This window comes from Ochlerotatus camptorhynchus, unplaced genomic scaffold (genome assembly GCF_037179485.1).
Source record: "Ochlerotatus camptorhynchus isolate MF236.1 unplaced genomic scaffold, CSIRO-AGI_Acam_v1.1 ptg000229l, whole genome shotgun sequence".
NCBI classification, from domain to species: domain Eukaryota; kingdom Metazoa; phylum Arthropoda; class Insecta; order Diptera; family Culicidae; genus Ochlerotatus; species Ochlerotatus camptorhynchus.
In genome coordinates, this window is record NW_027040719.1 from 1422909 (window position 1) to 1439554 (window position 16646).

Here is a 16646-nt window from a genome sequence, read left to right on the forward strand (position 1 = left end):
GGTTAAAAACAACCCAGAGAACCGAGGGAATAGACAAAGTTTTCTTGCAAATGCTCAGCATTTTCCATTTTTTCCCTCAATAACACTGTTGAACTACTGAATATATCTTTGAAGAATTATTTTTCACGTTCAAATAATTATATAACGCTTTAAATGTATTTTAATACTTACTATATTAGCTTAACCCTTCTGAGCACATATTCATCTGGAGGTTGGCTGTTTTGTTATGGCTGTAAAATCCAATTCTTATCCGATTTTGATGATCTATATGAAAGCTATCTTTATCTACTTTCATTTCTTTTGCGAGCGGGAATCGGTTCCAAACAAAATACATTCATGTTCACTCTTGCTTTTTTGTGGTTAACCTCCCAAATAGCAATATATAAAAAGGAATAAGTTTAGTTTAACATAACAGACGCGAACTTCAACTCAATTAAACGTACTTTTCGTCGAGTAAAGAACTTTTCAATTTCGGAGCACTTAAGTTTACATGAAATATTTATTTACGTCTGATCCTTTATGTCAAAGATCGATTTCGTAACGTGTAAAATTAGTAATTTCTAAGTGTGTAAGGGGCGCATTTTGCATTGAGAAAATCTAGAAAAAATAGTCTAGTCCAACATTTAGATGGCATTTTACCAAAATATCAATTCCCTATGTGGATTAGACGGAAATCTTCCTTACCATGGGCATTTTACCGTCATCTCCACAATCAACGTTCTTAAGGAGACGCATCATCATTTTTAAGGAGACGCATGGTCCCCTTGCCCAGAGGGATTGACGAATGCTAGCTAGTACTGGTGGAAGAATTGTGACACATATTGACACTGGCAGCATTGCTACGCCATCATTGCCGTTTAGGGTAAACGCTCCAACGAACGGCATCTAGTGCGTAGGTGCACTCTATTATAGTCCAAAGTTACAAACCTTGAGTTATCTGAAATGTATCCAATTCATTCCACAAATCAAGCAACGATGTAAGAGCATTGTAAGCATAACTATACATTCAAAACCACCACCATCGAATCAAGCGTGCATAATCCTCCTAAGCAGCACATCGCGCGGAACGGAAAACACAGCTCACAGAATACTCCCACTCACGCTTCTAGGGACCAGGGCTAGAGTAGAGGAGGTTCAGGGAATAACCTAACCGCGTTGGATTGTGTCGGTGTCTGTATCGGAGTGCTGTTGTTGTTTTCTTTCTTTTCGCTTCAAAAGCGTGGGGTAGCTATTTTCTTTTTCTTTTATTGTTGTTGCTGCCTTTAGAGGCTTCCCACACGATTTGAACAACCAACAACTGACAGAGCCAAGATGTCTACAGAGTCTTGCTTCGCTCTATCTCTCTATGCCTGCTGAGTTGCTTCGAAGTCGAGATTCTATATCAGCAACAAAGCAACAACCAAACAACTCAAATTTGAACTCGGAACGTGGAGAGTGATGTCGTGAGTGAGAGAGAGATAGAGAGGGAGAGAGCTGTGCTACTTGGCTGGTTGGGTTGGATTGGATTGGAGTCCGCTGGCAGTTGACTTGGATGCGCTTGAACAGTTTGTTCTCGGAGTTTTCGCTGGTCAGAGGCGACTTTTTGTCCCTCCGCGCGCGCAGTGAGCAACCGCACTGAAGAAGGCAGCAAAAGAGAGAAAACGGAGGTGTAGTGAGCGGAAATCAAATAAAAATATAGGAAAAAGTGTGATTTCGAAGCGGGATTTTACGGATTTGGTAGACCGAAGGTGGTAGGATTTAGTGAAGACCGAAAGTGAAAAGTGGAAAATTTGTCTTCATCGTGATAGCGAGACGAAAATCCGACCGGATGTGCCTGGAAAAAGTGATTTTTTGCGTACTATTTTGACACGGATTGCCTAGAGAGAGTGTAGAGTGCTACTACAAGGCAGTCGAATATCAGCAGACAAAACACTACCACAGTGATAGAGGGTAGGGTGTTGGTACGTTAGGCTGGCTGGTTGGCCTGTTAGTGCCCGCGATGACGACGGTTAGCTGTATTTAGAAGCATCGTTGCGCTGGTGTGCACGTCGAGCACACCACTCTGAACGGCATGATCCCATATAGAACACTGGTCGGGAAACCGTACTCAGCGAGCTGTAGCTGTAAATGCGCGACATATTAGTGCGCGCGGGTATATTATTGTATCCGCCGTCGTTTTGGTTCTCTCTCGTACGGGGTAATGAGATGTGTTTATATAAGTACACAGAAACGCAAAAATAAATTCATTGAAATTGAAAATAATTCTAAAGTGAGGAGACAGTTTCCAACATGAATTATCATCGAGAAATTCCTTCGATTCGCTCGGCAAAAGTGCGACGACGACGACACTCGTGCGAGGAAAATAAAACAAGCAATTAATTTCGAGAGAAGGAAAAACTACTGCTAGGTAGCTCTAGCGAAGGCAAGAAATTAGTGTAAATATCAGCGACGTGATTAAAAATAAAATGCCCAGATTAATTGCCGTCGACGTCGTTCTCAACGTCGTCGTCGGCATTTGGATGCTGTCTCTGGCGACGACCACGGTGGTTCATGCGTCGTCGTCGAGCGATGGCCAGTTGACGGATTGGGACCAGGATGCTACCGGGATGGTCGCCAGTGGCGACTGTCCCCGGCTCTGTTCGTGCCTTGGAAATGTCATCGACTGTTCGGAGAAAAGCTTGCAAACGCTGTTCCCCATTCCCCTGTGGGTGGAAAATCTGTAAGTAGCAATACCCAAGTCGGAACGAGACTTCTATTAGGAATGAAATCATCACAATCGTTGGACAATTGGTAATTGTTCTGAGAAAACGTGGAACTTGAGGCTCAATTGATTCGCCTCCAAGGAGCGACGTTTGGTTTGTCTAGCTTTTAAGTTTGAGTGCTGCAAGCATTGGGTCGAGTATTTATTTTATCGCTTATCGGAAGAATGGTTCACATATGGCTTCGTTGTTGGAGCCGAGTTGTGTACTATGTGGATATGACGGCGGCGGCTGGGGTGTACGCGCACGAATAGGATTGTTGTGTATGGCTTTCGAGTATTTGTTCGAAACGCGCTCGTCCATCAATAAACACACCACAGTCAAAGCTTGTCTACTGATATATAGTCTAGTTTAGGAACAATCGTTTGATCTAGAATGTGGGTTTTTTGGGCACAGATTTGATGTTTGAATGCTAGTTGTTTATTTAGTATCATCGCTCCCAAGAGCTGTTTATGTAAGATCATTGGAAAGATTTCTACTAGGTATATGAAGAACTATCAAGTTCTTCAAAAAATAGGCTTCAAAATGCAGGGGTCATTTTTTGTCAACGACTGCAAATTATGTTGATGGTCCTCGTGGAATTCTTCACTAGATTAATTTGAAATAGCACAAATATTTCTCTTAGAATCTTGAATATTTGTTCAAGCAACTTTTCCATAGTACAGGCTATCAAAAATTTAGTCTGAGAACTAGACAAAAGTAGCCCTTTACCCGAGTCTGGCATTTTGAATATTTTTAATCTTATGAAATCGCCATGATCTATGAGCCATGCAAATTTTAACTTTATCAACTTATGTATAACCTAATGAAATAAAGCCGAAACTAATCACAAGTTTTTCTTTTGTCACTCGATGCTCGCACCAGTCGAGGGAGGGGGGATAAAAAAAAATAAAAAAAAAAAAAACATTTTAAATTTGTTTTACATTACGTCTAAACCATATATTTCAAACGCTAACATTTTTTCTTAGCCTTTGCATTAGCCTTATACTTCTTTGAAGCCGTGATTTTTGACACTAATACCACAAATGTTGACTTTATTATATACCCATTTCGCGCATAAGTTTCTGTATCCTTTCAAGCAAGAACATTGGTAATAATGTAGATGAACAGGAGCAATTGATCTTTGGGTATTGATAAATTCCGGATAAACCATCAAGCGGAATACCACAAACGTGACAGTTCTTATAAAAAACGTTCAGTTTTCGATAGTTCCTCCCTATCCAAATATAACTCAGTTTTCTCAACAATTGTGCTTGCTTCAAAAAATCTAAATAGACGTATGGATTCAGGAAGGTCTATTCAACAAAATCCAAGCGCAATATTCATAGGTAGGAGCCAAGCAGCTTGGCTGAACATAAAATCAAATTTCAACAAAAAAACCTAGTTTTGTCAATTTAAAGCTGGCTTTGTGTCAGCTTTAAAATCATCTCATATGAATTCAGAAAGGTCAATTCTATAAAATCTAAGCATAACTTTCAAAGGAAAAAAAAAACGCTTTTCGAATTACAAACCCGGTTTAACCTTCACTTATGGATTCAGCAAGGTCAATTCTATAAAATAAAAGCTTATTTTTCAAAAATATAACCCAAAATGCAATTTGGCAGAACCGAAAAACTAAATTACAATGAAAATACGTATGGATTCAGCAATTCTGTAAAATCCACGCCTATTTTTCAAAGGAAGGAGCCGAAATTCGACTTGGCTCAAAAATTGAAGAAATTCAACCCTCACGTATGGTTTCAGCAACTTTTATTCTATAAAATACAAGTCTATTTTTCAAAGATAAGAGCCAAAACTTAGTTCGACAAAACAGAAAAATCATTTTTATGAAAATACCTTCTATTGTGAATATTAACCAGGTTCGTTCTTCCGGTATTCAGCAACTTCCATTCAATAAAATCCAAGCACAAATATAAAACGATTGAACCGAAATCCAACCTGGCTTCAAACAAATCTACCATCACGAATGAACTCACAAAGGTCTATTCTATAACATCCAAGCCTATTTTTCAAAGGACAGAGCCAAAATCCATCTTGTCTGATCAAGAAACCGAAATTTCTATAAAAATAGTACTTTTGTTGATGTAAACCCAGTATTCTCAACAATTGATGTTATTCCATTTGGAAAATATAAGCTCAAAAAGTGTTAGAAAACTAGTTTGGACTCACTTCAGCAGAAAAGTTCAGACTCAGTTTTGAATCTGCTTTGAAAAGTGTCACCTCAGTTAGGAATTTCCTGAATCGTTTTTGATTTGGTCCCACTTCGAAAAAAAAAAAAAAATCAAACCAATTTTGAAAAGATTGGATTTAGCTCGGAAATTTGAATCACTGTAGAAAAGAATTGAATAATTAAGTATCATTGCAGCAGGTTTGTAAATTAAGAAATTTAGATCGAATGCAAAAATCTGGCGACTATGGTGGGCTAGGCCCATCGTAATAATGTCAGATAACGACCCACTGAGAATGGTTCTTGGTAGTGATCCGACTGGAACGAAGATGTGCGCAACGAATAAGGGGGATCGTTCAGATTGAAGACGGCTTACCTAGTGAGTTGCCAAAAAAGATTAGGAATGAGTTCGATAAAATCCGTTTTCAACAACTGAAACCGGCTGATTGGATTTCAAGGATCTAGCATGCCGAACCGGTCTAGTTCAAATTTATGTAAAAATTCTGTAAAAGAACAACATAATAAGATCTAGCAAAGCGAGTATCCATACCCAAATGAAATAGTGATACTCGAAAAATAAATATACACTGAAAGTTTTTTTTATTTCCCCCTTTATGATATTCCTACATTATGAAGAGGGAAAACCTCAAATTAAATTTATTGCATGGTAATTTGTTCTATGCACCCTATTTTTTATTGGGATTTTCAAGTTAAATTAAAATGCATAAATGTTTAAAAAAAAAATGAGAGGTTGTATCCAATACACGACTGTAGATTTTACGTAGGATTACGAACGGTAGTTATGATGTCACAGAAAAAGTATAGTAAATATTAAATTGTTTTCTTAACTCGTTATCAGTGAACACTTTCAATAGGTTGAAATTCGGAAGCAATTTGACTGTTTTTTTAGGTGCTCTGTCGATGTCCATGTTGTACAAGCCAATCTTGGACAAAATGTCTTGGATTTAAGCTCTTACTCTTTAGTTAACTCTTTTATTAGTCACTAGCTGAGTGTGCCCGGTCTTGCTCGGGATTCAATATTAGCTTGAGTTTATGCGCCGATTTAAAAAAAGCATGCTATATTGTACGTAGCCCCCCCCCCTATTATCTAAGGGGCTACGCCCTATGATTATCTCCTTATACCCCCACACTCGCCCCCACATGCCTAATTTGGTTCCATTTGCTTGATTAGTTCTCGAGTTATGCAGAAATTTCTGTTTCATTTGTATGGGAGCCCCCCCTTACAGAAGGGGGAGGGGTCTCGAACCATCATAAGAACCTTCCACGGCCCCAAAACCCCTGTATACAAATTTTCACGCCAATCGGTTCAGTAGTTTCCGAGTATATAAGGGTCAGACAGACAGACAGACAGAAATTCATTTTTATATATATATAGATTTGTGGTCTTGAAAAGGACCGATGGGTTGGAGATTTTGCTGGATGTTTTTGGAAATTATAGCTCTGCGGAAATGAAATGTGTATTAGGGAAAACACATCAATCACAGAATCTGAGCCTACCGAACGGTACCTACGTTTATACTTTTTGATGCAAATTTTATACCCCTTCTATTAAAAGAATTCGGCAAGGTTTTTTTTAAGCATAATGCTCTTAATAGGAGGGGCTTAAAATTTGCACCAAAAGGCATAAAGATCGGTACCGCCTGGTATCAATATTCGGCGACTGTTTTAGGGAAACCACTTTTCCCATCACGGAAACGCCTCGTTTTCTGATGACAAAATTACGCATTTACGTGCACAAAACGCACGGAATTTTTGTTTTATTCAATAGATAAAAAAGCGAATATTGATTGGAGGCATTTCTTGCTCAAATTTTTCCAATCGCGATCAATCATATAAATTCGTAATTTTTTTGCTTTTTTCTAGCGTCCTGGAGAAAACCTTACGAAGTGTCTCTGGTTTATTAACATGGTCATGTGGTATTCGGTCATTGCGAAAATTTGTATGTACCACTTTCATACTGTTATGGTGGTCCTGAAAAGGAACGTTTTGTCTTGATGGCTGAGTAAATAATGCTGAGCTATTAGGGTGTTCAACGCGGATGAGGCTGGCGAGCTGTATGTTGTTTGGAGCAATGGTGACGCGCTTGGCATAGATGACCCGCAGCGGTTCACGAAGAAATTGTTTCCGATCCAAAGCGGTGCGGCTTCTTTCTCCTTCTATGGATTCTCATGTGAGCTCTGCAGCTCGCTGCTTGCAGGCTGCCTTTCGTTGTGTACTGGAGAACAATGTTCAACGCCACACGCCGAAATCACTGCTGCTGCTGCTGCTGACACCGACGACCGGACACCACCACACACGATGAATAAATGAGCACCGTTCAGTGGGACCGGATGGAATTCGATTTTTAAATCTGTGTTAGGGAAAGCGCTTTTTGCAGGCAATCGGTGATAATTTCGATCCCCATTACAACAGTTGGACATTTGTGTATTTTTCATCTCGATAAATATAATTTACTCTATTAAAAGCTGTTTCAATATCAGCAGTGTAATGTATAGCTGACCTATTGAAAATTAATAAAGTGTTCATTTTAGCAGATTGCCCAAGCAACAATTTTGGTTTTATGAGAGTTCTGTAGACTATGATTTAGACTTGTAGAATGCTATAAATCCTCTATAAAGCTTGCAGGTTACTTGGGTGGTAGATACATTTCCAATCGTTTGGCTGTTTAGAATTAAAATCCATCTGCTATTGACAGAGTTATATGTGGGCAAAACCTGACCTCTTTTCGTAATGTGGTCGATTTTGGTTTTTTTTTTAAATTGCACCCCCAATATGTTGCCGAAATACGTAATCCGACGTCAAAAATGTTTCAGAAAAGCTAGGCCACTTTTATTCAATATAATTTAGGGGGGGTTTTATTATTTGCAACCAAGATCATAAAATAAGATCATACATTTTTTTTTTCAAATGGTGCAAACGATACCACCTTAACTCAGTAGGCTAGGGCGCAGCTACGAAGCATGTCCCTGTCTATTAATTTTTCGGGATGGAAAATTGCTCGACTTCCTTGGACATATGATGGTACAGACATAGAAAGTTCTCAATGTGGAAGTGCTTCAAAGAACACAGTTGAGTGCAGGCGAAAAGCTAATATGTTATAAGCTATAAGTTTGAAATGCCATGTAGTAGTAATACAAATGGTATTGTTAAGCAATGAATACCGTTTTTAATTTGTCGCGGATTAGTATTTGAAGTCGCCGATTTCTTTTGAAAAATCGCGGATTTTGCGGATCAAATTTTGAAAATCTGGTAACAGGACTGTATTTGAAAATTCTCTGACTTTTTTCAGGAATTTATTTTTAAATTTAGCAAAGCATCCTCTCGGGATTCTCTTTAAATTCTCCCTATAATTTATTTGGATTTCTTCTAAGATTCACGTCAGTATTCATCTCAAAATTTGTCAACAATTCTTCTTGGAATTTCTTTGTATTTCTCTATTGAAATCCTTTGAAAACTACGTACTTTGATTTCACAACTACAGACCGCACTCTTATGGGTCATCTCATGGAATCTGACCGGAGAACTGGTCAGATTTTTCTTGAAGCAACACCCACATGTGACTCATCAAATTACATGATACTTCAAAAATATGATCATTGGTGGCCATATTAAGTACCCAGTACTACGTTGGCCAGAACCGAACATATTACATATACCCCCTGAGAAGTGAAACTTGAACCTACATCCTCATGTGACACAACAAACTATATGAGAATTCAAAAGTAAGAACATTGGTGACCACATTAGATACTCAGGACCACACTGGCCATATATTTTCCGGGTGCTCCCGGGGAGTTTCGCAAATTTCCCGAAATTTTCCTGATGCCAATGGAACTTCTCTGGAGTTCTCGGAATTTCCCTTAAATTCTCTTCAGAACTACTCTGAAGTTCTCCTTAAAACCGTGAAGGTCTCCTCAGAACTACTCTGAAACTCTCCACAGAAATATTCTGAAGTTTTCATCAGAACTACTCTGAAATTCTCCTCAGAATTTCTCTGAAGTTCTCATCAGAACTACTTTGAAGTTCTAGTCAGAACTACTTTGAACTTCTCCTCAGAACTACTCTGAAGTTCTCCTCAGAACTAAGTTCTCGTCAGAACTACTCTGAGGTTCTAAAAAAAAAACTTCTCTAGATCTTCGATGAAGTTTTCAACATTTTCCTGAAATGTACGAAGTTGTCTCAGTATTCTCTTGAAGATCTTTAAACTTTCCCGCTAGTTGTGACTTCTCTCAAGATATCTTTACTCCCCCAGAAATTCTTTTAACTTCTCAATAAATTAGAGTTGTCTGGATTTCCCTAAAATTCACGGAACTTTCCTTAAGCTCCCGCAGTTTGCCTGATATTCATACCTCTTCTCCGAAGCTCTCGATATTTCCGTCAGCGTCAGTTGTAAATCTCTCAATTACCGATGGTTGCGCCGGTGTGCCTGTCAAAACTTCCGAAGAACTTCAAGATTAGGGCGTAATTGCTTTTGTAAACTAACCGGTCAATCGCCGATTTCTCGCAAATTAAAGCTCAATTTAAAAACCTATCACCACAAACAGGTAGAGGAATGATTCCCCCATCATTCGAACTATTACTACGCCAACATCTTCGGATGGATATCAACAACACGTGCCCCTCTAAGCACTGATTACAACTTAAACCAGAGCAATACCCCCTCCCCCATTGAATAACTTAGCTCACACACGATTTACGCACCATCAATACGTCCGTTATCGCTGCCGTGATGACACTCGATATGCTTATTTCCATTGGCGTAGCTAATGGGGGTGCCTAAGCTGCCTGGCTCCTTCCAAATTTGTTTGAAGATTTATATAATTTAAATTGTTGGTATTAGGCAGAGGCAGCAGACACCCTAGGCACCCCATTAGCTACGCTAATGCTTATTTCCGCCAGTGCTGGTTGAGAGGTACCTAAATACCGCTCTCAGCTTTTTTGGGGACACATCCGCCGTCGCTTTGGTGCTTTCGGAGGTCTTCTTTCGATTGTAGGTGTGCTAGATTGAGGCATTTTAGATTGTCTTAAGCTACACTTGTTCAAGCGTTGGAACTTATCAACTCGTATATTGGTACAATTTCCCGTGTCCTTAAAATCGATTTTATGTTAGGGCAAATAATTCCAGGTAAACATTTGTGTCAACGCAATTTACTAATGGATTTCTGTTTTAAAACACTCTGCCTCTCGGGGTCGCAAATTGTGTTTGGTTTACTTATCAACACACAACAAAAAACTCATATCGCCAAATTACATCACTGTTAACTGATGGATGTGTATAATTTTACGACATTATTTCACCTTTTTTTTCCCATAATGGGCTAACGTTGTCGAACGTTCGATGGTAATTGCGATAAGTTAAGACATGGCAAGATTTGCTTGTTTTCGAAAAGGTAGTCAAGACTGAACTTTTTCCAAAAAATATTCAAATTGATATGACCTCGGAGTTTCGAGGAATACAAAATTGCACATAATTTCCAACATTAACCACCGGAAAAAGAAAACTGCTAAATATTAACTTCGGTAGCAAGCCAGTTCCAAGAATTGAAACGGTCTATATCAAATAGTGCCATAAAATCATTGACAGTCAATAACAACTCCAAGAAATGAACGGTCGCTTATCTTTTGCTCTATCGATAATCACGTAAACAAACCGTTCCCTACCCGTTCATATCTTTCCATCCAATCAACCGATATGAGCATTGCGACTTTTGCCACGAACTGGGTTGATTCAAGTGGTTGGATTATCGTACGAATTATAAGAAAAGAATCGTTTTTGCTGGCGGGTGTTATAATCACACCCACTTGACTTGTGTTATACATCATTAGACAAGAAAGATGTCAAACACCGAGCAAGTGGTGGTCGATTCTTAGACGTAGACTCTCTATCGATAGAAGGCCATAAAGCAGCGAGCTTATCATCCCATCGTACACGGGCATAAACGTATTTTGAAGTGTGTTTGACGGGTAAATAGTCGTAAAAGATGTCACTAGGAGAAGGTGGGAAACACATCTGGAGTGCTCGACACAACCATATCTTCCCTGCTATGGCAAGTTGGTTGGGTCTCAACAATTTCAACACAGCATGATATGGCAAGCAATAGGGGAACACAACGAACAGGGCAATTGGTGATAAGGATGTAACAGTCAAACAATGATATAAACCGAGGTGAAAATTGAGAGGTTATACATGAGATACCATATTTATGGGCTTCCTTTGTCATGGCTGTTCTTATTCCAGACCAGGTCAAACTTCTGTCGGCTACTTTAAATTACGCAAATAGTCGCTGCCGTCAAATCAGTTGGTTAAGTGACGAACCAGCTCCTGGCTGAAAGTCACTTTAATAAAGCAAAAAACAAATGGTTGAGTATCTTCGGGGATAATAATTCGATATCATATCCGATTTTGATCTTAGGTACAGTATTCGGGGACATACTGTCCTTATTCAATCGCTGAATGCTAGTCAGACGTTGTCTGAGCCGCACATCTATGGTCGATAGATGCCTTGGTAAGGTGCTTTCGGAGATTCTGGTATTTGGTCTATGTGCATAGACAAACAGTTCCCACTGTTTGTCCGGGATTACACATTTGAAATTCAAAACCAACCATTGTATCTAATGGACTTCCGTTTCCACAAGCTACCACAACCCAGCCGGTTGCTGCCGGGTAAAAATACTCAAAAAGTGATACATCGGCAAGCATTTAAAAGGCCACTCAACAAGGCTTCAGTAATGTTTGAAGTTCCTAAATATCTAGATAAGATATCTGGATTCATGAAGAAACGTTAGATCATCCGAGGCATCGCTGAGAAGGTTATACATAATGATCGAAGTGGTCCTGAGTATGAATAAAAGATACACGGTAATCCGCATTCCTTCTCTTTTGATCACTTCCTGCATAGTTCAAGGCTTCATCAATAAAGAGGAAGAGCTTTCATTGACTCTGTCAATATGCAACTTTTAAAACTCTTTAAGGCGAATGTTTCATAGCGAAATTTGTTTTCTGTTGTATCTCTTCTAATAAAAAAGATATACCCAAATTTAGTAAAAAATGAATAAATTCGAATTAATTTTAAACGAGTTCAAAAAATAACATAACTCCAATTTTTTCAAACTATTCAGAATAACATACGCCCTTTCAAATGCCGTATAAAAACTTTTTTTTGTTTGCCCCAACCAGAGATATTAACATTTGAAAAGTGCATATTTTTAGTACAAAAACGTCAATAACTCTTGATCGGCGAAAGATATTGACAAGCTTTCTGCAGCACCTTCTAAAGATCTAAAAGTCGTTTGTAGACACCTTTGCTGAGAAATTTGAAATAAGAAAACTAGAGCAAAATAACTACTTTTTTTAGCACCACCCTAACTCAATTCAAGAAAATAGCTCTAAATCGGCCAAAAAAGTGGTTTTCAACCAAGTTGCTTTACAGTGTTCACTCAGCTGTCGACAAAAGCAGGCCACTCTCGATGTGTGCTACGCGATCGTCTGTTGTCTCGGCAGCAACCATTGTGTGGTCCTCCTCATTGTTCTTCATCAGCAGTTCTTTCGGTCGATGCGTCGTCGACTTTGGAAAGCAACCGTTTCGTGATGAGTGTGTGAGTGCTGACCACATTTTGCGTCCATTGCTGCAATGGACGCGCTCTGACCCTCGTTGGCGTACAACAATTTGCCATACAATGAAACTACTGGAAGCGGCTCCAGTTCTGATGGAGGAGGCTTTTTGGATAGCGGAAGATAAAGTGTTTATTGTGTTGTACCTTTTGACTATAGCTTTAAGATGTATTGTATAGTGACCAAGAATCCTCGGCTCTGTGAAGTTAATTCGGTTGAGCCTTATCAAATAAATTAATAAACAAAAAAAAAAAACCAGGTTGCTTTAAATTAGCTCAGCTATAACTTTGCCGAAGAATGTATACCTTAATTTATTCAAACAAAAAAGATAGATTTTTAATTTTAATGATAATAAGAACCACCCTAGAATGGGGTGCACGACGTTAGGCATACGGTCGTTAGGCATACGTACGTTAGGCATACGGACGTTAGGCATAATGTACGATAGGCATAATGGACGTTGGGCATAAAGGACGTTAGGCATAATGGACGTTAGGCATAATCTACCGGATGAATTCCAGAAGGATGATAATGGAGACCGTCTATTGATTGCTGACTTCGGTGACAATAATGAAAGAGCCTTAATTTTTGGAACTCATGAACGACGTCTTGGACAGGCAAAGTATTGGGTTACAGATGGTACGTTTGCCACAGTTCCTTGTTTGTTTTGGTAACTCGTCACTGTTCATGGAAGTATCGCTCCCTCACATCAGCAGACGGTTCCGCTAGTTTTCATTCTGATGACAACAAAATCAGAATCGTTGTATCGAAAAGTATGGCAGGAAATCCTGGAAGCAGCAGGTATGTTTTTTTGTTATTGAATGAAAAACCACAGAATTAACCATTCTTGATTTCATGAGCTGTTCTTTGGCATCATATTCTATTCAATCTTGGCTGTTTTTTTTTGTTATTGAATGAAAAATCACAGAATTCACCATTCTTTATTTCATGAGCTCTTCTTTGAGGAAAACTTTTTCTTCTTTGACTTTTGCAATATGTGTGTAAGAATATATTACAACAAATGTGTGATTTTTTTTATTTCTAGATGCGATTGATTTCAAGATATAGTTCAAGACTAAGCTGAGTTTTCATTGTAAGATTACTTAACCACTATCGCTACTAATCATGGATCTAAGTAAATATGTAGATACGTCACTTATGATATGATAAATAATGGATTCCAAACTGTGCTTATTAAATAAACTATGTTTGTTTAACTTGTATCATTTTTTATTCAACGCTAAGCCTAATTTAAGCATTGTTTACAGGTTTACAGGTTAAGCAGGTTTCTAGAGTTGCACAGCAGCAAGGTATTTTATGCCTAACGTCCATTATGCCTAACGTATATTATGCCTATCGTCCATTATGCCTAATGAATTTATGCCTAACGTCCACTATGCCTAACGTCCGTATGCCTAACATCCGTATGCCTAACGTCCGTATGCCTAACGTCCGTATGCCTAACGTATTTATGCCCAATGGGGTACACTCCCTAGAATGCATTATCATAAAAATGAGGGCCTAACTATAAGGAACAACTTTGTAGAAGAGACTTTTAGTCTAAAGTTTCAATTTCAGTCTCAAAACATATCATTCCACCTAAATCTGCATTCTGGACCACTGTGCAATGCTACCGACGCCAGGAAAGCAGCTCCACACCTGGACCCTACCTATCAACTCATCAACTCATGAACTGGGGACCAACGACTTTACTTCCCTGCCTCAGAACATCCCGGCGGCGCTGACTGGGATTGAACCCAGGCCTGCTGGGGTGAGAGGTAATCACGCTTACTACTATACCACCGGCGCCGCTTGGTAGTGATAATCGTCGCTAGAATTATTCCACAGCCGCAGACATGAGCAAGTCAGATGCGCACTCTTTTGCTTGTGGATTTGAGGCCATACCTTAAATCCCCTCATCCATCAATGTATGAGCTAGGTAAAGGAGTGTGCGTTTGATTAGTATTGTCGCATTAATTGCCGTTTGTTCAATTTTACCTCTTGTTCAATTTTTACACTGACCCTCTGGATTTTTTTGACGTAACAACTGCTCATACCGTTTATTCGGAAAATCCACATCAAAGGTGGATAATTTGAGTAGGACATCAAATTGGGAAGGCATTTCTGTCCAGCATACACCTTCTTCTTCTTCTTCGCATTTCAAGCTTATTGCATATCGCATATTAGCTTATTGCGTGCTCTCAACTTAGTGTTCTAGATGCACTTCCACAGTTATTCATTGAGAGCTTTCGATGCCTGTACCATTTTTGCATTGATATGATTGTGTGGCAAGTCCAATCATACTTCTATGCCCAGGGAAGTCGAGAAATTTTCCAACCTGAAAAAATTCCTAGACCGAACCGGGAATTGAACCCAGCCACCTCCAGCATGGTCTTGCTTTGTAGCTGCGCCTTTACCGACTGAGCTAAGGGAGGCCCCAGCATACACCTTCCGGACGTATTAAACAGGTCCAAATCTGTTCGTGAAATTCTGGCATTTGGGCATTTTGTATGGAAAATAGCAGTGTTGCGAAAATATCAAAAAATCAAATCTCACCAACGCCCAAGATCACGCTTGATTTTCGTAGACAAACATCAACAAGCAAACTACTGCGGTTGATTTTGCAAGCTGTGATATCGCAGCTCGGAATATCAAGCTAACAAAACTCACCAACTGCAAATCTCACCAAACTGTGGTGATATTGAGTTTAATGATTTTTGCTTTACACCCGAATGCAACCGAAACTTCCATAACGGCTTGTAGCGGTCCCTTTGCGTCTGCCATCGGTGAATATTAAAAAGAGATAGCAAACAATGCTTTCTCTTTCTAAGAAAACGATCTGCGATGGAATCATTATTGTCAATTCTCAGCTTGATTTTTGCACTTTGTGAATAGTCTCGCAATGTTAAAGGAGTTTGTAAAATTGTAAAAAGCTTTTCTGTTGGCTAAGCTGGAGCGACAAGGAGCATCATCGAGAATTTGTAGTTGGCTGAGATCATATTTGACTGGTCGTCAATTGTTCGTGACAATTGGATCAGCCGTTTCTGCACCTTTCATTCCTCGATGTGGGGTGCCGCAAGGGAGCAACTTGGGGCTGCTGTTATTCGCGTTGTTCTTCAATGATGTGTCCCAGGTTCTTCTGAATTGCTGCCTAAAGTTCTACGCAGACGATTTGAAAATCTACCTGGTTGTTAGGAGCACCAATGACTGCCGTCAATTGCAACAACAGCTAGATTTGTTTGTCAGTTGGTGTGCACTGAATCATCTAGCAGTCAATGTGTCCAAATGCTGTATCATATCCTTTCGAAAAACGAGAAATCCTATCCTACATGACTATACTATCGGGTTGATCATGTTAAAGACTTGGGTGTGGTACTAGATTATCAACTCACATTCAAAATGCACTATTCGGAAATAGTTGATAAAGCAAATCGTCAACTTGGATTTATTCTCAAGATAGGGAACGAATTTGATGACCCTCTGTGTTTGCGATCTCTGTATTGCTCGCTAGTTAGATCAATTCTTGAATTTGCTTCTGCCGTCTGGTCTCCGTACGATGCTGTGTGGATTTCACGAATCGAATCAGTGCAGCGAAAATTTGTGAGATGTGCTCTACGAGGCTTGCCATGGACCGACTCATTACGACTACCACCATACGAGCACCGCTGTGCGCTGCTTGGTATTGAACCGCTAGTGGATAGACGCAAGTTCAGCCAAGCTATCTTAGGAGCCAAAATTTTACGCTCCGAAATAGACTGCCCTGCATTGCTGAGCCAGCTCAATATCTACGCCCCTCAACGAGTGCTGCGATCTAGACAGCTATTGCGCCAGCCAACGAGACGAACACAGTACGGATCCAACAATTGCATCGATTCGATAAGTCGAAGACTCCAAGACAATTTCAGTTTGTTTGACTTCAATATCTCTACCAACGTCTTTCGAAACCGCCTGCGGAATCGATCAGAATGATTTTGTTTTTTCTGTACAACGTATTAAAGTTTTTTTTTAAGTTTAGTTTTATTCATTAAGACCACGATGTCAGATGGATTTATACAATAAATACAAATAAATAAAAATACAAAATCAATATCAAGCATGATATTTTGTT

The 16646-nt window shown here is 39.3% G+C and overlaps 1 protein-coding gene across 1 annotated transcript in view; it reads left to right on the forward strand.

Annotated features, from left to right (window-relative positions):
* Positions 1-1536: 1536 nt before the first annotated feature.
* The window catches only part of LOC135704037 (leucine-rich repeats and immunoglobulin-like domains protein 2), a 52923-nt gene continuing 37813 nt past the window's right edge, over positions 1537-16646 (forward strand). The window contains exon 1 of the mRNA XM_065225446.1: positions 1537-2698. Within this exon, the coding sequence (XP_065081518.1) occupies positions 2445-2698 (254 nt within the window). The 5' untranslated portion in view covers positions 1537-2444. The remainder of the gene's footprint in view (positions 2699-16646) is intronic.